Source organism: Notechis scutatus, chromosome 5 (assembly GCF_049901735.1).
Source record: "Notechis scutatus isolate UNSWTSFEM ecotype Mainland chromosome 5, rNotScu1.2, whole genome shotgun sequence".
Taxonomy (NCBI): domain Eukaryota; kingdom Metazoa; phylum Chordata; class Lepidosauria; order Squamata; family Elapidae; genus Notechis; species Notechis scutatus.
This window is the reverse complement of record NC_142013.1, coordinates 82,986,313-83,010,486: the sequence shown is the minus strand read 5'-3', so window position 1 is coordinate 83,010,486 and position 24,174 is coordinate 82,986,313. Positions and strand designations below refer to the sequence as shown.

General features: G+C 35.5%; 2 protein-coding genes across 7 annotated transcripts in view; one reads left to right on the top strand and one right to left on the bottom strand.

The window, feature by feature from the left end:
• Nucleotides 1–1,301: 1,301 nt before the first annotated feature.
• SLC67A2 (solute carrier family 67 member 2) lies at nt 1,302–12,765 on the top strand. 2 transcript variants are annotated; one of them, XM_026666770.2, is made up of 6 exons: nt 1,311–1,627; nt 3,534–3,621; nt 5,738–5,781; nt 7,337–7,466; nt 9,769–9,978; nt 10,353–12,765. In XM_026666770.2, the coding sequence occupies exons 1-6, from the start codon at nt 1,466–1,468 to the stop codon at nt 11,141–11,143; spliced, it is 1,425 nt and encodes a 474-aa protein (XP_026522555.1). In that variant the 5' UTR covers nt 1,311–1,465; the 3' UTR covers nt 11,144–12,765. The 2 variants fall into 2 exon arrangements, with proteins under 2 accessions (XP_087823313.1, XP_026522555.1); XM_087967187.1 differs by lacking the exon at nt 3,534–3,621 and having other exon boundaries at nt 1,302–1,627.
• Nucleotides 12,766–16,601: 3,836 nt separating this feature from the next.
• Nucleotides 16,602–24,174, bottom strand: part of SLC9A2 (solute carrier family 9 member A2) — a 44,850-nt gene continuing 37,277 nt past the window's right edge. For 2 of the 5 annotated variants that reach the window (XM_087967182.1, XM_087967186.1), the window contains exon 12: nt 19,233–20,135. In XM_087967182.1, the coding sequence (XP_087823308.1) occupies nt 19,789–20,135 (347 nt within the window). In that variant the 3' untranslated portion in view covers nt 19,233–19,788. Of the gene's footprint in view, nt 16,868–19,232; nt 20,136–20,600; nt 22,196–22,224; nt 23,205–24,174 lie in introns of those variants that run through there. The other 3 variants (XM_087967185.1, XM_087967183.1, XM_087967184.1) reach the window with 3 other exon arrangements.

Here is a 24,174-nt window from a genome sequence, read left to right as displayed (position 1 = left end):
TGAAAGCAGAACTTTGATTGATGTTTTAAAGCAGGACTGTATCCTAGGAAAAGCACAGCAACCTAAGAAATATCTATGATGTGTATGATTTTGATTTTCCCTTCACCTTTAACAAAATATTTAAATTCTGCATCATACAAGCAGATCATTTCCTGTCCTTGGTTTAAATTACTTCCTCCCCATCCCTGTATTATTTAGTGATGTGAATTACATTTCTAAAATTCAGGCCTTTGAAACTATTTTGCAAAACACTAAAGGATAGCTCCTATCAGAGCCTTGTTGTGAATTTTCTGTTTTTCTTTCACATTTTAGCTATTGCATTATAGTTGAGCTTCAAAAAGCCTAAGACAACCTCATCCCTAAGTAGCAACCAGAAATTCAGAGGCTGATGCTTTATTCAAGTATGCACAAAGACTGCTTTAATTCCATGCTTTTATTAGGTGTTTAAATTCCATTGAACTCAGGGGCATTGAAATATGGACTCTGCTTGTCCCATCCCACACATCTAAATCTTATGCAGGTTGTCTTTGACATATGACCCATTGCTAAGTGAATTTTGTCCCATTTTATGAGCTTTCATGCCTCAGTTGTTAAGTGAATCACTGCAGTTATTAAGTTAGTACCCGTTTGTTAAATGAATCCGGCTTCCCCATTGACTTTGCTTGTAAGGTCACAAAAGATGATCACATGATCCCAGGACACTGCAACCGTCATAAATATGAGTCAGTCGTCAAGCATCCTAATTTTGATCTGCTGCAACGGTCGTGTGAAAAAACGGTCATAAGTCCCTTTTTTCAGTGCCGTTTGTTATCTGTTCAAAGGACTATCTGTAATACTAAGTCCACCCGAAGGACTTCCTTCGTTTTGAAAACCTGAGCACCGTGCGTGCATAAGCGCACCAGGGGGCGTGCATAAGCGCACCATCGTGCCTACCGTCCCTGTCCTATTGTTTCTCTTATTCTTCTTTTATCTTTCTTATATGTACCCATTTCATGTATTCACAACTATGTATACACTTATACTTATTATCTTGTAAACAATTGGCAAATCAAATAAATAAATAAATAAATAAATAAATAAATAAATAAATAAATAAATGCATTGTCCTCATTCTCTTTCCTTGCAAAATGCCTTGAAGAGGCATTCAAGACCTCGACAAACAATATTTTTTAATAATATCCAGACCCCAGAAAAGCACAAGGGGGCCAAAAAGGGTTTCCCAACCTCCAAAACCCAAGTCGGCTCCCGCCGAAGGAAAGCCGCCGGTTTCCTTGTTGCTGTTGTTGCGACTGCAACTGCCCGCCTCGCCCCGCCCCACATCCCCGTCATCTGCCTACGCGGCGAAGCCGGTCCGCGGCTACCTGTCCGCTTCTCTGCCCCTCTATCGCCCGGTTGCCCACCCGCGAGAGGCGTGCCGGGCTGCGGCGGGGTTTCTTTCCCACCCCCCCACTTCGCCCCGCGACGCATGGAGAATGGGGGAGGCGGGAGCGACCCGCTTAATCCATTCCTGGATGAGGTGGAAAGGCCCCAGGCGGTGGCGGTGGCGGCGTCGTTGTCGTCGTTATTCCGAGGCAGGGCTGTTTGGCCCAACCGATTCTTGCTGTGTCTCTACGCGGTGGGCTTTCTGGTGAGCCGGCGAGGCTGCGCGGTTACACGTAGCGGCTGGTTAAAGCTCGGGCTGAGCTCTCGTGGGCCGCCACGGCCTGAGCCAGCAGCGGCTTCTTCCAGTCACTCGGCCCTTGCCTCGGGGCGACTTTTTCCGCATTCAAGCCCTGAAGTGGAAGAAGTCTTCCACTCTGCATGTGCTCAGAGGCAGCCCTCTGTCTGGATCCAAGTCTTGGCGTTGGAAGAAAAGCAAACTTCCGAAAGGAGCGGAGTTGACAGACTGATCGAGGATTGGAGGGGGGGGGGGGTGTCATTTGACATTTGGAAGTTAGGTCGCATGCTTGGTTTTTCTGCAGAGAAAGTTCCGGTTTCTTTTTTGGCATATTTTCATTGATGAGTACACAGCCTTTCTCTAGTTTACCTGGAACTATTTTTGAGTGGTAATCGATATGCAGAGATGAGGCACAGTTTAGTCATTTATTTGTTTATTGTTTTTTTATGCCAGCCATCTCCCCTGCAAGAGAAGCTATTGCTGAATTCAGTGATTTCTGATCCTCCATCCAATGAATACTGCATATGACAAATACGAATACCATATGACCTGATCCCCAGAAAGCATTTTCATTTTGGTCACTATTTATTCATTTGCCTTCATTTTTATACCCCCCACCCAGTCAGTTCTTGAGTATCTTAGTTAAATAAAGGCTCCATATCCAGAGACTTTCCATCCCTCAATACTAATACCAGCTGTCCTGCTTGGAAAGTATACTGTTGTTTGAAGGAGTGTTGGTTTACTTGAACATACTTTAAGTGGTTTTCAATCATGGTAACAGAAAGCATGGCAGAAATAATATCTAACATCTCCCTGGTTTGCTTTCCAGAATTTCCCCAAACCCCCAAATTGTATTCTAATACATTTTCCATTCTTCTCCAATGAAAAAAGAGAAACCACAGTTTTTTCTGTCATACTACCATGCTCTCAATTGTCAAGTAAAAATAAAATAAAATATTGCTTATGATTACTAGTATATAGCTACTTTGAGTCAAAAAAGGGTTGGCACACAGAAAACTTACACTCAGATTAATTTTATGATATATTGTGGGTTAAAACACCGAAGGCTAAATGTGTCATAGACTGAAAATCATGGCAGCATTTCCAGTCCCATGTTGAATATGGAGTAAATCAACAATAGGAAATTGAAGGAATGTGCATGTAATCATCAGAGGATCATAGCTCTTGCTATGTGGTTGATACTTGGTTCACACTTCTGAGGGTTGCAATAATTTATTTTGTCTTATTCTAAATGAAACTAATTTGTACTCTAGCATTCTGGAGCATTTTAATTAGAAAAATATCTGCTGTGTCACATACAGTTTCTTTTGCTTGGGAATGCGAATAATGAATCTAGAATTCTAGCCTTCTACTAGCATTCTGGAGCATTTTAATTAGAAAAATATCTGCTCTGTCACATACAGTTTCTTTTGTTTGGGAATGCGAATAATGAATCTAGAATTCTAGCCTTAAGATGCCTTATACAAGTGATCAGCAGTGAATTCCTCTAATCTTTGGCTGATTTTTGAATTGTGTCTTTAATTTTTTTAAGTTCAATATCTGCTTTGTAGCTTCTTACGTGGTTTAGCTTTCAATTACTAATTTACAGCCTTTCTGGTTGTACTTACTTGACTAGAAAATGATAGCAGAGATGTACATCATGTCTGGAAATATTTCATTTATTTATTTTTTAAAAGTATTATAAGCAAATATTACTCCTTTCTGTTGAATACTACAGAAAAGAATTCTTGTCTATTCAGGAATTATTGTTATACAGTAGTGATAAAATACAGTTAAATGCTGATCAATGGATTGTTATTAGCAAATGTTAATATTCTACACTTAATTTAAAAAAACAATTGTTGTCTATTTTCAGGATTTCTTTGGTGTCAGTATGGTTGTTCCCTTATTAAACCTTCATGTGAAATCTTTAGGAGTAAGTTCAACAGTGGCAGGAGTGGTAGGTAAGCAGGCCATTTTTCTTAATTAAAGATTAGACTAGATTAGAAGCAAGTCATTTTTCAGGATAAGACCCTTGGAAGCGTACTATGTTTATTGTTGTAACTTACTGTTAGTTTAATGTATTTTATAACGTGTATTACAACATGGTGTAACCTGTGGTTACAACAATAAACTTCCTTACTCTTGATGAAGACTTATCTTTAAAACAAAAGCTTAAATGGGGTATAAGTTAGCAAACATTGCCTATGTAGAACCTTACTTTTTTCACCAAATGAAATAAAGTGGTGAAAAAATTAAGGTTCTACATTTAGGCAAGAAAAACCAAATGCACAAGTATAACATAGGTCCATGATGGCAAACCTATTGGTGGTAGAGCCCTCTCTCTGGGCATATGAGCCATCGCTCCAGCTCAGCTCCACCACGCATGCACACGTATGCCTCCCGCCAACCAGCTGGTTTTCAGGTCTCTGCTGCGCATGCGCGGGAGTTGGGACATGTGCGGGGGTTGTGCATGCATGCATGGGAGCTGGGGTGCACCAGTGGGTTGCGTATGCACGAAGGGTACAGGGGGTCACGCATGCATGGATAGGGATGCACAGGGCGTGTGCACGCATTGCATTTTGGGATTGGTGCCGAAAAGGTTAGCCATCACTGGTATAGGTGATAACTGGCTCAATAGTAGTAACTGCAAGAGGAATCTTGGGAGTCCTAGTGGAAAATCACTTAAATATGAGCCAGCAGTGTGCTGCAGCTGCCAAAATAGCCAACACAATCCTAGGCTACATTAACAGGGATAGAATCAAGATCACTTAAAGTTTTAATACCACATAATACCATAATGCCTTGGCAAGACTACATTTGGAATATTGCATCCATATTGCTTTGGTTGCCATGATGTAAAAAGATTTTGAGACTCTTGAAACAGTGCAGAGAAGAGCAACAAAGATGATTAGGGGATTGAAGGCTAAAATATATAAAGAATGGTTGCTCAAATTGGGTATGTCTACTTTAATGAAAAGAAGGGATAGGGATGACATAGTAATGTTCCAATATCTAAGGGGTTGACACAAAGAAGAGGGAGTCAACCTATTCTCCAAAGCACTTGAGGGAAGGACAAGAAGCAATGGATGGAAACTAATCAAGGAGAAAAGCAACCTAGAACTAAGGCGAAATTTCCTGGCAGTTAGAACAATTAATCAGTGGAACAACTTGCCTCCAGAAGTTGTGAATACTCCAACGCTGGAAGTTTTTAAGAAGAAATTGGACAACCATTTGTCCCAAATGGTACAGGGTTTCCCACCTGAGCAGAGGTTTGGACTAGAAGAGCTCCAAGTTCCCTTCCAACTCTTATTATTCTGTTATTTTATAAATTAAAATCAGAGCTTCCTCATTTGACTGAAAATTATCAAGGACTACTAATATCTGAAGTATATAAGCATTATAACTGAAAAGTAAGTACCACTTTGATGGGGAGGTAACTACCTGCTCCATGATACCACATGACTGCGGAAATGTTTTGGGGCAGTGCTGGCTCAATGGCCTTGAACTGAGATGACCACTGTCCCCTATTGCCAGTAGTTGGCAATGACTACTGCAGTAAAATCTGCAGGGACGCCTTACTTTTTATAACTGAGTATTCAGGGAAGACACTTAGAACTGAAATCATTTGAATGTTTGATATCCTTTAGCACAAATTGCTGGACAGAGTGGTTTTCCCAGTTTTAGTGGTTACATTACTCGTTATCTTTTTTCATCAGAAATAGTTCAAACTCCAATGTCTTTATATAAAAAAGTTCATAAAAGTTCATAAAATCAAAACTTCCACAATAGTAGATCCATCTCAGTCTGCAGCAATGGCTCTGCCATTAAAAAAAAAACCATGCCAAAGGATGTTGGTGTATATTCTTTTTTTCCCCTAGAGAGTTATATATGCCACTTCTTTATTCTTCCTTTTCACATGAAGTTATCGAAACGTTTGTTCCCCAAAAATTGGTTTTAAGAAATGTATCTGGCCAAAAATATTACCAGTGATGTCAAGAATAATTTGCTTTCTTCCTACTGAAAATCTATTGCAGAATGATCATCTATATACTTTTATTTCACTATTTTTTCTTCTAGGATCTTTATATGGAATGCTCCAACTCTTTTCCAGCACCTTTGTGGTAAGTTTATATTCTTAATTCATAAATAATTACTGATTTTTTTCAAAGGTTTGGAATAGTATGATGCTGTAAAGAGAATGTGGTGTTTAAAATACATTTTTGTTTTGAACTGTCACTGCAGTAAACTGGGCTTGTCTCCCAGACAGACCTTTCTATTAAAAATATTGGTATAGCTTTATTTTACTTTAAATATATTTTATAGTTTTGAAACTGAAAGCATTGATAAAAAAAAATGACACTTTAAAAATAGGCAAATCCAAGCCAACTTCATGTATTGTTATGCTGTTGCAGAATAAATTATCCCAGGTGTGGGAAACTTTACTTCTGTTTTAGAACTATTTCACTGGCAATATTGCAAGTGGTTGCACTTGCCCAAGCTTGTATGCCCTAAACATCAAATAACAATTGGGCTATTAGTACTTGGAAAAGAGATCAACTGAGAAGAACAGGGCTGGTATCCTAGAAGATACAAAAATACCTTTTATAAAGCTATTTAACTTCAAATCAGATCCACTAATTATTATGGTTACATACCAACATAAGAAAGATGAAATACAAACAATATTTTTAAAGCTAAAAAAATTATCCTATGCATCCTGGATGTATAGTATAGTGAGATGAGGCTTAGTTTTTAAAAAGTACATATATCCTTCACTCCAATACAAAAATTATACAACAAAAATTGTTCATCCCTACAGCACAATCTAATTTTCAGTAGCCATAGCCATATTTAACTGTTTCTATATCTGTAACATGTAAGAGTCAAAGAGGCTAACTCCATATCCAAAGTACACCTACTATCTTCTGCAGTTCCTCAAATGAGCCTTTTTTTTTATTTTTCCATATTTGTCTCCATTCTACAAAAACAACAGTTACATATAAAACTATCTATGGCAACTGCACATGCAGTAGCCTCAACTACATGTATGCTAATCTCACAGTAACAGAATTTTGACTTTCATTAAATGGGCCCTTGTATCTATTAATTGCAGTAAATCAAATGTTGCTATACCTACCTGTAATTTGCTTTGTTAAGCAACAAGGTATTTACTTACTCAATATAAAATCAGTGTGGCTATATGGCTAAAATGTTGGAGTAGGAATGGGAAAACTCATGTACAGCTCTAACTCTGGCAACAAAAGTCATTTAGTGATTTTTCATCAGTCATTTCTTTCAGCCCAATCTACCCTACAGGACTGATGTTTGGTGACTAAAATGAAGAGAAATTGACAGGTCCCAAGGAAGAGATGAGAAAAAGAAATCTGCCTTGAGCTTTATGAAGAAGAGCAGGATAAAATAAATATACTATTAGTAAATATGTTAGAAATGTACAAATGATAGATGTCACATATTTAGACGTAGGTTATTGGGAAAATATGGGTAAAGGTATAAATAAATCAGTAGAATCCAGAAAGTCAGAAGCATTTAAATTAATTATAAGGAGCTTATTATTTATTTCATTGAATTTTCTACTCGCATCTAAATTTGAATATAATCTATGCATGATTAATAAACAGATACATTGATCTCAAAACATTTATGTTTTCTTTTCAGGGATCTTGGAGTGATTTAGTTGGAAGACCCCATTGCCTGCTTGTATGCATCCTCTTCAGTGCATTAGGTTATTTTGTGCTTAGTATATCCACCAATGTATTTTTATTTGCCATTGCTCGAACCTTTGTGGGTAAGTTTCTATGTTTCTATTCATATCCAACTTTAGTTCATTAGATAAAGGGGCTGATGGATCAGATTGCCATTTTAGCTCAGAGAAACTGTAATTATGAATTGATTGATTGATTGATTATATACTATCAGGTCAATGTCTACTCTTAGCAACTACATAGAAAATAACAGATAATTGTGGAAAAAATCTTTCAGGTCTTCCAACAGTATATCTATCATCAGATTAGCTGAGTCCATCTATCTTGCTGCTAGTCATAATTTTTGTTACTTTCTTTAATTTTGTTTTATTGTATTATAAGATGCAAACAATATGTTAAATTAATTGGGTGCAGTAGTATCTATACATTATTAACTAGTGTTAACTAGCATTATGATTATTTGGATGACTTAAATCTTTAAATATAAGAAAAAAATTAATACTAAGGTTTCTGAAATGTTAATGATCATATGGTTGTTTAAGTTTACCCATTAAGCCAAATTAAATAATCTTGTAATATATTGATATTTATATCTTAAGTTCAATATTTAATACTAAACTTTATAGTTCATTATTATTTTTATTGTCTAGCAATATTAAAAAAGAGAAAAACAATGCAGAAGGAAAAATATAAGTTGCTTGAAAAAGTATCAGCTTAGTAAAATATTTCGGAAATGAATCATTCAGTAGAAATAATTGTTGATGAGTTTGGGAAAAACTTTGGGAAAGTCTATTCTGACTGTGTTATCTGAAGTGTTGATCATGTAAATACTCCAAAAAAAAATCTTCCTCACACTAGTGCTGTTGCCTTCCTGGCATTTAGCATGGTTTTCTATAGGGTTTCTATAATTTAATGTTAATATTTTTTTAATTTACCCTTGATCAAGTCAACTTTTTATTTATGTATTTGTTTATTAGGTCTTACACTTTTTATTTCAACAAATTGCTGTCATAAGCTTGAAAGTCCAAACTTTCTTCCTCTCATCTTAAAAACTTCTTGAAAAATTTAGAAATCCTGTTTTGTAAAAGTCTTCATACAGATTTTTTTTCATCTCTTGGTTTATAGTTTCTATTTCCACTTTAATTGTATTTTTTGTCTATTAATCCACAATTTTCCAGTGTTTCTAAATCAGCTGGAACTTCTTTCACCTCTTCTTTCTGTTTGTCTGTAAATTTTTCCACATTATTCTCTATTTCATCTTTTGCTTCCCCCTTGGGATCGTCTTCAAAAAAATGCATTAGCAGATAATTATTACTGTCAGTTTAACTGTACGTTTCTCTACTTAAAATTAAACTGACAGCAATAACTTGTAGCCTGAAAGACCTCTTTTTAAATAATTGTAAATCCAAACATGTATAAAAAGCGAGGTAGATGGTGTCTTTAAATACTCTTCTGCAATTAAGAGCTTGATGGCTTTCCTCAAGTCCCAGCACTCAGGCCAGCAAATCAACCACTGTTCTGCAGTCTCCCTTTGAGGAGCAGTCATCTGGAGTAGGGGTCTCCAACCTTGGCAACTTTAAGACTTGTGGACTTTAACTCTGGGAGTTGAAATCCAGAAGTCTTAAAATTGCCAAGGTTGGAGACCCCTGATCTGTAGCATATGCAGGTGATCTCTCATCCTCTAATTATCTGGAAAGGATCTGTTAAATCAGGCTTATCACCAGTCATTTGATCTTTGTTAACATGTCTCTGCTCTTCTTTTGATTCGGATCACTCAGAAGTCCTTGAATAAGACTATTTATGACTAGTAATACGGGTTCTGCTAGTATCAGATATATAGTTATCATGTATACCTTGTTGCTTGGCTAGATAAGTAGGATAATTGCTACTTGCTCATGTCTTGCTTGTAGATAGTTAACAGGATATAAGATTAGCTAATCCTTTCACTACTGATTTTTTTCTGTTATGGGAACTGTGCACACTTACCACCAATGCCATAAAAAATGTATGACTTATATGGTACAAATTAATGCCATACTTTTCTTTCCTAAAATATTTTATAAAATTTATTATTTGATTTACAAATTGTTGACAAATATTTGATTGAATTTTTAAATAGCATCGTTTTGTTCTCTGTTTTGTTTTTATTTACAAATCAGGTAGTCCTTGGCTTACAACCATTTCTTTAGTGACCATTCAAAACTACAACACTGAAAAAAGAGACTTATGACTGTTTTTTACACTTGTGACCATTGCAGCATCCCCATGCTTCACATGATCAAAATTTGGGCAACCATGTTACTAACTTAACAATTGCAGTGATTCACTTAAGAACTTGAGTTATTCAAATTTTGCTTGTCTACTTATCTTTTTTGTTAATTTTAGGTATTTTCAAACATACACATTCCGTTTCCAAAGTACTCATTTCTGATATGGTTCCTAAGAAGGAGCGCCTCTTAGTAATTGGATATTTCAATGCTATTTCGAATTTTGGTTTCATTTTGGGACCAGTTGTTGGAGGCTATCTTACAGAGCTGGAAGGCGGCTTTTACTTGACTGCATTCATCTGTGCTTCCATCTTTGTCTTGAATGCTGGTACGTGATTTGATTTATGCTGACATTTTATACTTGAATCACCAGTTGGGCCAGAATTATATTTCTGGGAACACACTTCTTTTCCTGATTTGAATTTTATCTTAGATATTGTTTCATAAGTGTTGACTATTGCAGTTGCAAGTAACCTACCAATTACATGCCCCCCTCCTCCAACTGTAAAAAAAAAAAAAGGGCAGGGTATTAATCAGATAAATAAATAAGATAAAGTTATGCTGCAGATGTATGACAACTGTTTGGCTGTCTTGAGAAAATAGCTGCTTAGTTCAAAGAAGTGCCATTGCATTAATTACTTTTTCATAATTGACATGTGATAGAGTGCCATAGTGTAACTCATTGGTCAAATTCCTTTGCAGTTGTTTTTTGGCTGTTGCTACGGTATTGGAAAAAGATGCACAGTCGTGAATGGACCATTATTAACAAAGCCAGAAGTCATATTTCAGAAGAAGTAAAGCACGGCCTTCAGACTACGACTTCAACTCACAAAGCCATGTCATCTGCTCATCTTAGGAACTCCTCTTGCATTCAAGTTATGTCTGTGCTGAAGAGGCTTGGCAGTGTTGCAAATTCTAATCTGTGGGATGTTTTTTTGATACGGCTCCTGATGTCTGTTGCGGTTATGCTCTACCATAGCAATTTTGTCTTGGGCCTCGAAGAAAGGTTTGGAATGAAGCCCAAACTCACTGGCTACCTAATTAGCTATGGTAGCACACTTGGAGTAGCTGCTGGCTTTCTCCTGGGACCTATCACTAAGTATTATGGGCACAATACTTTTGCTATGTTATTACACTCTACTCTTCTTACCTGCCTTTTTATGTTTCTGTATTCTGTATCAGAAAGTCTTTGGACAATTGTTTTATCTTGTACATTTTTAGCATTTTCAACCACTGTGGGACGTACATGTATTACAGAACTTGAACTAATGCTGGGTGGGGATCAGGCCAGTGGTATGGTCATTGGTCTTGGTCAGTCTGTTTCAGCTGTGGGTCGCATAATTTCCCCTCTTGTCTCAGGTGTTGTGCAGGAATACAGCCCACGTGGCCCACCCATTCTTGGAAGCCTGTTGGGGATTTCAGCAGTTCTCATCATGGTCTTTAATAAGTCACGATATTCTGTCAGAAAGACCATGAAATTTAAAAGTATGTAATGACTTATTTACAGTGCTTTTCTAAAAAAAAAAAGAAAGCCCCAAAACTCTCAAAGGAATATTCTTCAATGTAGGCAAAATAGAAAATTATAACACAGAGCAATAGCATTTTAAATCAAATTGAAATCCTTTAAATAAAAAGAGGAACCCATGTTTTCAGCTTCCTCATGTTTATGTGGAATTTGGACCAGGGATTTTTGATGGCACACAATACCATATTTCAAACCTTTATTAAATGTTACAGAAAATGGAAGAACTACCATCCCAGCAGATATTCACTCTCATTGAATAAAAGCTTTGAAGAGATGTCATTTGCTTAATGGCAAGTTGATTGTTGAGTTTAATCCCCAAAGGATGACCCTGTGTTAAAAAATAGCATTCATTTCTCAATCAGAAACAGATCTTGTTTAATTTCTTCTAAAATGAGTATTGAAACTGAAAACTATTTTTGATCATCAAGATTTCACCAAGTGAATCAAGCTCCTTTTAAAAGTACAATTTAAGTCATAGTTCTTTTTGCATACAGTCTCTTTCCTTTTCTTATATCAAAGATCAGCTGCTTCAAATGAAATATTTGTTTAATCAAGTCCCTCACAGTTTGAATACAAGCTGCTATTTATTTAATGTAAATTTGACATTGACAAAGCTTTGCAAAAGTGTTCACTGCAGAACACAACTTATCAACTCCATGTTAGAGCCTTCAATATGAAGACTAATGTATTTCTTTGCAGTTGGAGAAAGGCACAGCTTGCATTCAGTGTGGTAGGTCAGAATAATACAACTCTGTTTTAGTATTTGGAGGAGACGAGTATGATTTTGCAAAAGGAAATGTTACACTTACAAAAGAATTGATTTCACATTCGAACATTTAACAATATGTTTTGATCTATCTAGCTGTTTAAAAAGAAAATAAGACAAAAGGAAAATACATATTATGCTTACCATAACATTCTAATTTTCTATCATCAGCCTTGCTCTTAGAAATATTTTTCAACTTTTGTATTGAACACTCTTCAATCCTGTATTTTTCACATTTTAACATGTGGAGACTTCTAGTCCCAGAATTACTTAGCTAACAGGTTGAGAAACACTATTTTAGAACAACAAAAGAGGAACATGTGCTGAAATTTTAAGTAAAGAAGTGCTGAGAGAATACAAAATAGTGCTTAGCCTTTCTAAAAATTGCCCTGCAAGAGAAAGACTTGGATATTTGCTTTTAATGTAAGCTAGATCCCATCTTTCAGTATTATGGGACTAACAGCCATATTCTTTTCTTACCCAGATTAGAAGTAAAATTTACAAGATAGATAAGATTAACTCCCAGCAAACTCTATATCCATTGTCAAAGTTAAAATTTGCTCACAACCCAAATAATACTGAACAAATTTTCTTGTGAAATTCAACCCAGAAATCTTGAGTTGGTTACTCAATATTATGTAGCAAAAGTATTTGTAAAATATTTAACATACTTTTGGAATACTTGAAAGCCTCTAAGAAGTTGTACTCAGGGATTTTGTGCTGTGGTACTATTTGAGATGGTTTTGAATGCTTTCTGCAAAGGTTTGGTTTTAAAATTGCATTGCAATATTGGTAATGGGAAATAAAAGGAAAAAGTAAACCTAGATGATCTATATGTCATTTCTTCAGTTACTGTCCCATGCAATATATAAACGTGTATGTGTTGTTTAGTTTATATGGCATTCCCAGTTCAAGAGGACTATATTAACTTTCCTTAGACAGAAAACCATATTGCTGTCGAAGTAAAGCAGCAAAAGTTTTACTATCTTGACTAAACATTCTGAAGAGATTTTATTCTAGCAGGCAATCCTACTGTCATGTTCTCACTATGTTTCAGTATCTTACTTGCTTCTTTGAGGGTTTGGGATGTGGGCAACAGTATGTTGGCTTACAATATTGTCTCTTGATTAGACAACTAGATGTTTGCATAGAGTGGATTACTGCATTCCTGTCAAACAGGCAACAAATAGTAAAAAATAGGGAGCGCTATATCAAACCCTGCTCCAGTTAACAGCATTCTAGGCAGCATTCTAGGACCCACACTCTTTATATTCTATATAAATGACCTTTGCGATCACCTTACAAGCAACTGCATCCTCTTTGCAGATGACGTAAAACTATTCAACACCACTGACAATGCTACTATCCTTCAAAGCGACCTTGATTATGTGTCTGAATTGTCAAACATCTGGCAATTCCAAATCTCGACCAACAAATGCTCTGTCCTACACATTGGTAAAAAAAATATCAAATACAAACTAGGCGGATATGACCTCGTTGATGATCCTCACTCTGTCAAGGACCTTGCAGTTCTCATATGAAATGACCTAAGAGCCAGAGCTCACTGTAATAGCATTGCCAAAAAGGCATGAAGAGTTGTAAATCTAATCATACGAAGCTTCTCTTCCGGAAATATCGAATTGCTAACTAGAGCATACAAAACTTTTGCCAGACCAATACTCGAATAAAGCTCATCAGTCTGGAATCCGCACTGCATATCAGACATTAATATAATCGAGCAAGTCCAGAAATATTTCACGAGAAGAATACTACACTCCTGCTCACAACAGAATACCTTATATCACCAGGCTTGAGATTTTGGGCTTGGACAGACAACCTTGAACTTTGCTGTCTACAGTTAGACTTAAGTGTAGCACACACAATTATCTGCTACAATGTCCAACCAGTCAATGACTACTTCAGCTTCAACTACAACAGTACAAGAGCATACAACAGATACAAATTCAATGTAAATCGCTTCAAACTGGATAGTAGGAAGTACGACTTCAGCAACAGAGTGGTCAATGCCTGGAATGCACTACCTGAATCTGTTGTTACATCCTCTAACCCCCACTCCTTTAATCTCAAACTAACCACTATTGACCTCACCCCATTCTAAGAGGTCTGTAAGGGGTGTGCATAAGTGCACCATCATGCCTACCGTCCCTGTCCTATTGTTCCCATTTATTCATACCTATTTCTTGTATTCTTACTCATGTTTATCCTTACATCTATTTATCTTGTAAGCAATTGACAAATCAAATAAACAAAATACAATAAAATAAAAATAAATGGCATTAACATGCTCAAATAAAAATGAGCAATTGTGTTTGTGGCACACTGGCCAAATATGCTAAAACTAACCAGTACTGTCATTAGCATCTTCCTGGAGCCCATCAGGAAACACCGCTTCATCAATGGGATTGGGAACATGCCCATTCTTCCAGATCTCATGGACAGCAGAGCCTTTGGGGATAGGTAATATGGCCCCCGTGCCATAGAAAACTTTAAAAGTGACAACTAGCATCTTCACAGTGTTGTGAATATTGTGGAAGATTGAAGAATGGGTAAGGCTGAGGTGTAAATAGTGTAACAGGAGAATATTAGACGATAGATTCATGGAATGGTTATAGAGTTGGCTTAATGTATCGGTAAAGACTGTATATAAATAACATTTGGAAGAATGCTTGTTGTTGCCCTAGGGCCTAGGCAATGAGAAAAAAAGTAAAAATAAACTTTATTTTAAACATTTTAATTTTTAAAATTTTTAAAAAGAAGTTTCAAATTATATTTTAAAGCTTTTAAAATACAGCCAGTTTGATATAGTTGTTAAGATGCAAGGATAGAAACCAGGAGACTGGGTACTAGTCTTGCCTTAGGCATGAAAAAGCAGTAGGATGACTTTGGGCCATTCATGTTTTCTCAGTCCAACCCACTTCACAGGATGGTTGTTGTGAGGAAAATAGGAGGAGGAAAGAGTGTTAGATATGTTCACCACTTTATTTATAAAAATAATAATAAAAATGGCTGGGAAACTTCAGTAGAATTATGATTGAAAGTGTAACAAGTGACTGAGCAAAATTGGGGAAATGCAATGCAACGATGCAGCTTCATGCTTTGCAATGGATATTAAACGAATGAAATGAATGAGAAAGTCACTGTACACTTGTTGATTTAGAAGAAATATAAAGTGTTAATGCTTGAATTCTGAAATATTTGGTCTAGATATGGATTGAAACACAGTTGCTGAATGCAGTGTGAGTGTTGTATCAGAAAAGTTTGCATGAGGATAAATTGAATGCTTACTTAATGGTTCAGCATTGAGAATGGAGTACTTCAAGTATGCAATCTCTTCTTGGTCGTGGACCAACATGTAACATATGCTTCAGTTGACAGAATTGTGTTTGTTGGAAATGTCAGTCTGTACATATTTTTATATGCTAATAATAATGTTAGTTGAAGACACAGTTGATTTGTAGCAATTGTTAGATTATGCTGCAATCTGGAGTACTGAGCTGAAAAATAAGACATTGGGTACCATGGTAGCAGTGCTTGACTAGGAAAGTTGAATGAATTAGAAGTTATATGTAAATGATGAAAACTAAAAAGTAAATCTGTGTGCCTTTGGTGAAATATTTATGAAAACAGGAAAACTGCTGGAAATTTTTTAGGATGTGCTAATGCTGCTAGAAAGGTACCAATAGTAGGCAAGTATGTGTTCTCTTGTGAAGAACAAATGTTTATTAAAAGAAACCAAATGGTCAACTTGAGAATTATCTATGTATTAAATATCAGAGTAAGTAGCATGAAGTAGAAATGGGGTGCTAAGAGCTGCATGTGGTAAAATAGGAGATACAGTTAGCAGTGCATGAATGAACACAAGTTATCATTGTGGATGAAATACTTTGAGGTTTGGTCAGATAGAATGCAGTAATCAGGCTACTTCTGCTGCCTGCCTGCATTTTGGCAGTTTGATTCTTACCGGCCCAAAGTTGACTCAACCTTCCATCTTTCCGAGGTTAGTAAAATTATTGTTGGGGAAAATATGCTGACTCTGTAAACTGCTTAGAGAGGGTTGTAAAGCACTGTGAAGCAGTATATACTGTAAGTCTAAGTGCTCATTATTGCTATATTTCTATTGCTGCAAAACATTCTTGCTTTTGTCACAATCATATGCTGGTTTGTATATTGCCATTTTTATTACTCTTTTTGTGAGATTCTCATTAGTTCAACCAAATTATAACATTATCAGTCTTTGCTTCCTTCTTGATCATTCACTTTTCCTTCATATAGTCGTTTTTCAACTCAGTTGTATATTTTAACCGCTGCGCCACCATGGCTCATATGAGATATGAGAGGCATAGTGAATGTGTTGGTGTATTCATTGGAATATTGAGGTGTGAATGTATGTACTGCATGCATGTGTACTGCAGTTAATAACAAAGTTTGGAAAATTTTGGTCTAGTGATTAAGGCATCAGAGTAGAAAGCAGGAGACCATGAGTTCGAGTTCTGCCCTAGTTTGAAAGCCAGGTGGCTCAGTCACTTCTCTCATTCCAACCCACCTCATAAGTTGTTGTGGGGAAAATAGGAGGAGGAAGATGTGTTCAATATGAGTTATTTGTAAAAATAATAAAGGTAGGATACAAATAAACGAAATACAATAAAAATGCTTCTTTTAGTGATGATTACGTTCAGTGATAATGACATTTTCTGTTCCGTGAGTTCTTACAAATATTCACACACAATATTTTTCCTCTACAAAAACTAATTTCATTGTTACCTATGAGATACGCTACCACAAAACTCTGTATCTTGCAACATCTCCACATTTTTATCTTCATGGAGAAAAATAGGAAGGGCATACAGGAACACTAGCAGGAAATTTACCTTTTAAGGCTTCAACATAATAATTATTATAGCTTTTCTGCAAAAAAAAAAAGATGTTCAAGAGCTTCAGCTTCATCTGAATGTAGAAAAGAAATTTCATTCTGCAAGCGTTCCATTATCAGGGTCCATGCTTTCAAAATATATGAACTTGGAAAAGGATTTTTCTGCTAATGTTGACCCGTACAGAATTGGTTGTGCAGTTTGGTTTTGGTTAACCATGTAAATTGTATCAACCTTAATGTTAGTGATCCTATCAACATTTTTTTCAGCTTCAACCACAATAATACATGGGCAAACAATCGATACAAACTCAAGATAAACCACTCCAAACTCGATTACAGAAAATATGACTTCAGCAAGAGTGGTCAATACCTGACTCCGTTGTTACAGTCTCAAACCCTCACAGCTTCAATCTCAAACTGTCTACTGTGGACTTCACCCATTCTTCACCAGAGTGCCTACCGTCCCTATCTTACTGTCACCATATATCTGTATTTACTTCCTTTGTTCATATTTATGTTCATACCTATACTTGTTATCTTGTATGTTTGACAAACAAACAAATAAAAATAAAAAATAGTGATTCGTTTTCTAGCACCCCAAATTCTCATTAAATTCCATCAGTCAGCAAGGATTGTGGTAATGTGGCAGAATTATTTCTTGCAGCACTCCAAATGACTATAAAACATGAAAATTATAAATGTGGGCAAAATAATATGAGACCTTCAATTCTTAAGTTCTTTTATGAGTTTTGAATTTTTAACCACTCTTATTAAGCTGTGTGGCTGAGTCAAAATGGTTATAATTAGCAAATATTTCTTCATGTGGCATTAGTAGGTGACAGCCTGTAATGAAAATATGAATCAAATTACAGGAGCAGGAAAGATGGTTTAAAGTATAGTGTCTTGATGTACACCAAAACTCCAAACCACTTCTAGAATGTTAATAGTAATTTCAACAGGACAAGCATGCTGGGTTCCTATATAACATCCGACTTTACCATATGCTAGATGATATGTCAAAGTATTAACATTGTGCCAATTAATTAGGTTTGAATTTTCTCACATTGTCAATTTGGCTAATTCTACAAATACTACAAATATTACTTTATCCTGTTTCCTAATTATTTTGATAAAGAACATTTGTTCCCATTGCATCTTATCAATGTCCATCCAAAAGTCCAATGAAATTTTATGTTGTCAAAATATTATCAGATTCTTCTCCAGAGAACATAGTACATGACCTGCACTAAAAGTAATAACATCCGCTGATTGCTGATATATTTAAAACAATGTCTTTTATGTTGAATAAGAAGAGTTTTCTATTCTAAAAGACCAAAGAAAGTTAATTTGTATATTTACCAATAGATGGCACTAAAGACTTTTTTTTCAGCCATTTAATGTTGAACTAGATTTCAGCTCAAAGCAACAGCATCAAACAACAGTGCACCACAATATTGTTACTATGCTTAGGCAGCCTAAGTCAAAAGTATTATTTATCACCATCACATATTCTGGAACTCCATTGCATTTTTTTACTCTCTGTAGGACAATTTCATTTGTAAAGCAAATACTGATTAATTTAAGTCTATATTTCTAGTGTTCTATCAAGAAGAGCATTTTATCAGCACCAATAGCTGAACACACTTTTGATTTGTGTTGATATGGCCTACAGGCTAATCAATAAAGCTAATAATAATCTTCTGGTTTGTAATTAAATGTATATACAATAAGTGCATTTCATTCATTTTTTTCTTCAAATGGAAAACTTTTCAAAGAAAAGAGATCATTAGTAACAGTGCATATTAAGAGAGTATTACAGCAAGACTTTTAAAGGCACTCCTGTTTGTCTTAAAAGCAAAGATTCTTTTAATTATATTGCTGCTTTTTAAAAAATTCTATCTAGGGACACATAATTTTAAAATAACTTCAATATGTTTAAATAAATAAATAAACTTAAGACCATTAACTTAGTTAAAAGCATGATGATTAAAACAAGTTGTTGTGCTATTTACATTTCTACAGAATATTAGAATTTGGACTTTGAAGGCAGCCTGAATATTACATGAGTTGCTGAACAGAATAATCTATGCATTATTAACAAATAATATAGACAGAAACAGTAAGCAATGGTTTACAGAGGATTGTACCTTCTAGATATATGTGGAGGGGGAGGAAGAGGAGCAAAATGATGAAAGCAGCATTGTGCTATTGTGATCCAAGTCCCCCTGCCCCATTTGTACAGATCACGTTGCATATGGACATACAAATAGGGATGGAACCTCCATACAAGCTCCTATGAATATCCGTGAACAGATCTGTGATTCATAAGAAATAGCAAAGCAGATGAGTGAATGTAGGGAGTAAAAGATTGTCAAAAAAAAAAGTTGACAACTGCTGTCATTGGCTTTGTGGTTCAAGTATGCAGTTTTAATAATGTGCAAAATTTATTCCTGTTTACCTAAAAGTAAGTTCTTTGAACCTACAGAGTACATGTACAAAGATTGTATCTACAAATCAAGATAACCTTGTTTGTTCTTAAGGAATCTTTAAAGTAGCCCCTAACTGTATGTTGGTACATTGGATATATTTTAACAGGATGGGAAATTTTTAGTGCAATTCCTAATTAAAATCTGGCTTTGTTTAGGGCTACCCTCTTGTGATGGTCTGGATTTTTACAATTCAGATCCGGTAGCCTTTCCCTTGAAGATAGTAACTCACATGTCAGGCATACAATATATAATAATTGATCAAAGTTGTCTTCATTGTATAATTTACATTATTTGGTCCTAGAGCAGTTAAGAATTTCTTCCTACTTGATTTCTGTCTAGATTTTCTTTCCTTCCTAACCACCCTGCACAAGTATAGGGCCAGGTTTTGAATCCAATTGCCCTAGTGCCATTTACATCACGCTAGTAGTCTACTATATGTATTGTTTGGGTATTAGTACTATATCTGTTTAATAATTATTGCTATGGTTATTCTCAGATTTATCTCTTGGCCTTTCAGCTTTTGATGCCTGCCGGGCTAATCGAGGTGGTGGCAGGGGCTTGACTGATCTGTCATCTTCAGTTGATTCTTCATTCACTATGCCAAATGCTGGCCTTGGCAACAGTGGTTGCCGGAAGCATCTTGATGTTCCTTGAGGGTAGCTCGCTGTACCACCATTGTCTCTGCCCGTTTCATTCTTCCACTCAATTCTGCATTGTTGCTGACGAAGTCTTTGATCTCTCAAAATGTTTCCCGCTTGGGATTTTAAATTCAGCACCATGGTATGGTCAGATTCAGAATCACTGCTGTCACTTACTGCAAATTTAAAATATATAGATAGGTAGATAGATAGATAGATATAGGTATGTAGATACACAATATAATAATATACTGTTTCAATAGGTTATGGCACAAAAACATAAAATTCTCAAGAATGTTAAGTATATTAAGTCAATTGGAACTGTAGTCTTCACTGGATATTCTTTTGCTAACAAATGTAATTGCATAAGGAGAAGAGCAATGTGCATTGGTTGGTACACTGAGTGGGAGCATATTTAATTGCCCAGAATCACTTCTCATGAGATGAGTGGTTATATAACTTTGATTAATAAACATAAATATGTAAATCTTTCCATAGGATGCTACACAATGGATGGCAGATTGCTAAATATCCACATTTTCTGGCTTACATAATGTGTATAATGAAGCTAATATATTCCTGTAAACACAGACACACTTAACCTCTGATCTGCTTAAAATTCCAGGCACGCTCTTGTTCAGTGCCAATTTTGCATATTATTTATTTCAAATGAGATTTCCCAAAGAGGGAGTCTGTGAAAAGAAAGGTTAGTACCACCTTTAACCACCTTAGGCCATAAATAGATCCAATATAGAAAAATAACAGGAAAAAGTAATTCTGTGAATGACCTTAAAGCACAAATTAGCTATGGAATCTAAGCCATCTTTTACCTCATTTGCATACTTAACATCATCAGTATTATCTTTACTAATTTAAAGCAAAGCTGCTTATATTATCTGAGAACTGGTACCTTTACTACAAAAATTATAATGAACAACATTTATCTCGATTACTAGATAAAAGTTGTTTGTCAAAAAAACTGAAGTGCACCTTCTCACGTCACAGTTTCATCAAGAGACAGTTGTACTTAAACACAAACCAACATTGCCAGATTAATCATTTTGATTGACAGTTTTCTGGACTACATTTTCATAAAAGACTAAACTATTGTTTTTTCCTATTATATAACTTTACAATACAAACAATTGTAGTGCTCTGGAACTTCATTGCTTCAGTCACTAACTTTTAAATAAACACTAGTGCAAAAAAGGACAATAAGCAACATCATACTTGTGTTAAAATATAAGGAGCTGTCACAATGAAAAGAAACAGCTAAAAGGACACAACATTGTCATCATTCAGCATTTTTCACCAAAGGAAACTTAAATTTGTATGTATCTGAAACAAGTTTTTAAAATATGAACATCCTAAGTATAAACCTAGTATAATGCAAGATTTGTATTAGCATTTGGTTAAGTTCCCTAGGTTACCAAAGCAGGCATTTCAAAGAGAAAGGCTACAGACTCTTCTTTGCTTGAAAATTATGTCCACATGACACACTTTCCAGCAGCATATGTTACTACATATTCTAGTGAGAGCATTTGAAAAATATTAGCAATATTAGAATAAATAGTGAAAGTACACAATGTTACAAATCTATGTTTGAGATCCAAAGAATTGCAATATATGGACATATTTTGAACTTGTAATCCTTTATATAGCTGTTTGAATAATAGTATTGGAAGCAAAACCATTTTAAAAAACAGTTCATGACATAATCTAATCCAATCATGGGAAGGACTTGTTCAAATCTTTGGACATCCCCAAATTAGTTCAGGTTATTATCTTTGAAAAGCAATTCAAGAAAACTACAATAGTTTCTTTTACAGAATTGAAAGTGTTACAACAAAATCTTCAATAAATCTCCTACTCTTATTTCTGGCCAAACAGGTTTTGCAGACTTCTTTGTTTAATGGGACAATAATCAACAACAGGACTAAATAGATGGGTGTGCATAATAATAGGCAGTGATAATGCCATCATAGTCATATCCAGTATTCGCTCAATTCAGCCAAATACTCTCACATGGGCCCATCTTAACCTACTAAATTCTAGCAAAATTTTCTCCCTCTTACAGACAGAAAATAGAAGGCATTGCAATCATGCTGAAATTGTGCTATACAGTACACTTTATAGTACATGTCCTTAAACATACAGGTATGGTGTAAAACTTCACAGGCACTTAATTGACATGAATCGTTATAGTCTGTAAGTATCCCTGTGGTAGACACAGATACTGTAAGAAATTAATGAAGTAATATTAGGGTCCCTCTCTAGTATGAAATGAGTAAGAACACAATAGTCAATTATTAAAATAACTGACTGCACATTTTATTACAAACAATATGAACACGCATGCACAACATGATGGATTCAAACTACATCACTTGACAAAGGAAGTGTATATTAGATAAGACAGAAGAGGGAGAAGAAAATACAATCCACATATATACTACACAAAAACACTGAAAGGAGAGAAACAAATACAGTAGTTGGGTAAATTAATTGCATGAGCACTGAATCAGAAATGTAAATACTGTCTATGGCAGGGTACATAGTTTATTTTTACAAAGGAAGAGACAAACAAGAATTAAAGAGACATAGAAACCCAAAATCTATATATGGTTTCTTCCAAAGTGATTGTGTAATAATGATGATATAAATTAGGAAATAGGTTCTTTCATAAAATACTGTTGACTTGTCGTGTTTAGTCCGGTAACCTAATGTGGCTGAAATGCAAAATAAACTCTCCCATCTTTTTTAAACTTTAATGTTTTTTAAAAAAAAACATTTATTTTAAATGTTTAATTCTTTTAATGCTTGTGACATCATTTGGCAATATTCACCATATGAAAAAATTGCTTGCTGGCTAGCTTTATTTAGCATATTTACTACCATTATCTACAACCTGTTCCATATGCTGTATGCTGAAAAGGCAAATTGTTAAGGGAAATCCTGGAGTTTCCTCAAACTGGCAACAGTCAAAGGCTGTGATAGGAAGGCATAAACAAATAATAGACTCTGAGCTATCAACTCAATCAGGAACAAATTGTACACGACAGACAAATACATGACAGAGAACATAGACAAATGACAAGAGAGAAACCAGAAATCCTTTGCAGTTCTTTAGAATAGGAAGAAGCACGTGGAATCAACTGAACTAACAGGCTTAATCCCAAGCAGTTGTGGGTCGCTTGCATAATTCTCAATACTCTACCATCTCTTCTATACGTTCCAGGGAATATCTGCAATGTAGGTTGTACATCTTTTGATACTGAAATATTCTGATTGCAAATGCCCAATCCCATCCTCAGAACACCCCTGCCAGAGGTTTTCCAACACTGGAACAGATCATTCCACTTACCAGAGGCAACTGTAAAACTGTATGAGGGACAATTCAATTCCATCATTTTTGCTAAGGTTGGAATGGGAATTATATTAGTTAGGTTTTTTATTGTTTTACACATTTCTGGGTGTTGGTAATCATCTCCATGGCATGGGTCCAGGTTATTTGAGAGACATGCCAATGGGGTTTGGTCTGCCCCACTTGTGCCGGCAGAGGAGGCATGCTGCAGATGCCATTTGCCAGGGTACTCTGGCTACTGAAGTCCAGAAGAAGAGCCTTCTGTGTCATCGCACCTGGTTGATAGATTAATAACAAATCCCACATTCTCCCTGCTCATCCTACTCCCTCCCTTCCCATTTTTCAGTTAGGGTTGAATATTTATAATTTTTATAGTTTTTTATTTGTATTGTGTATATGTTTTATATAGTTTTATCCTTTTAATATTGTAAGCCACCTACAGTTACCCTGTGGTAAAATGGGCAGCCAATAAATTTAATAAATAAATATATCAAGACCACGCTTTTTTTTTACTTTTTACTTTATTCTTTACAATGGTTTTCATTGGCCAAATAAAAAGGAGCACCTAGTTGAGTTCTACGTTCTATAAATGAGGAAGAAAAATTCAGGGATATATGTGTGCATGTATGCAAAGATCCCATATTTCTATAGATAGCTAGGGTCAAAATGGAAGGCTGTATGCGCCATCTGTTCTATCATGCCTAAATAAATCTTTGCTTGTATATTGTCATAGATAAAATTAAAACTTACAATCAGGGAAAAGCTTTCTAGAATCAAGACATGGAAGAACATATTTAAAATGGTAGTAAAACTATATCTGATATAAATATACAAAACATAAAACTAGCATA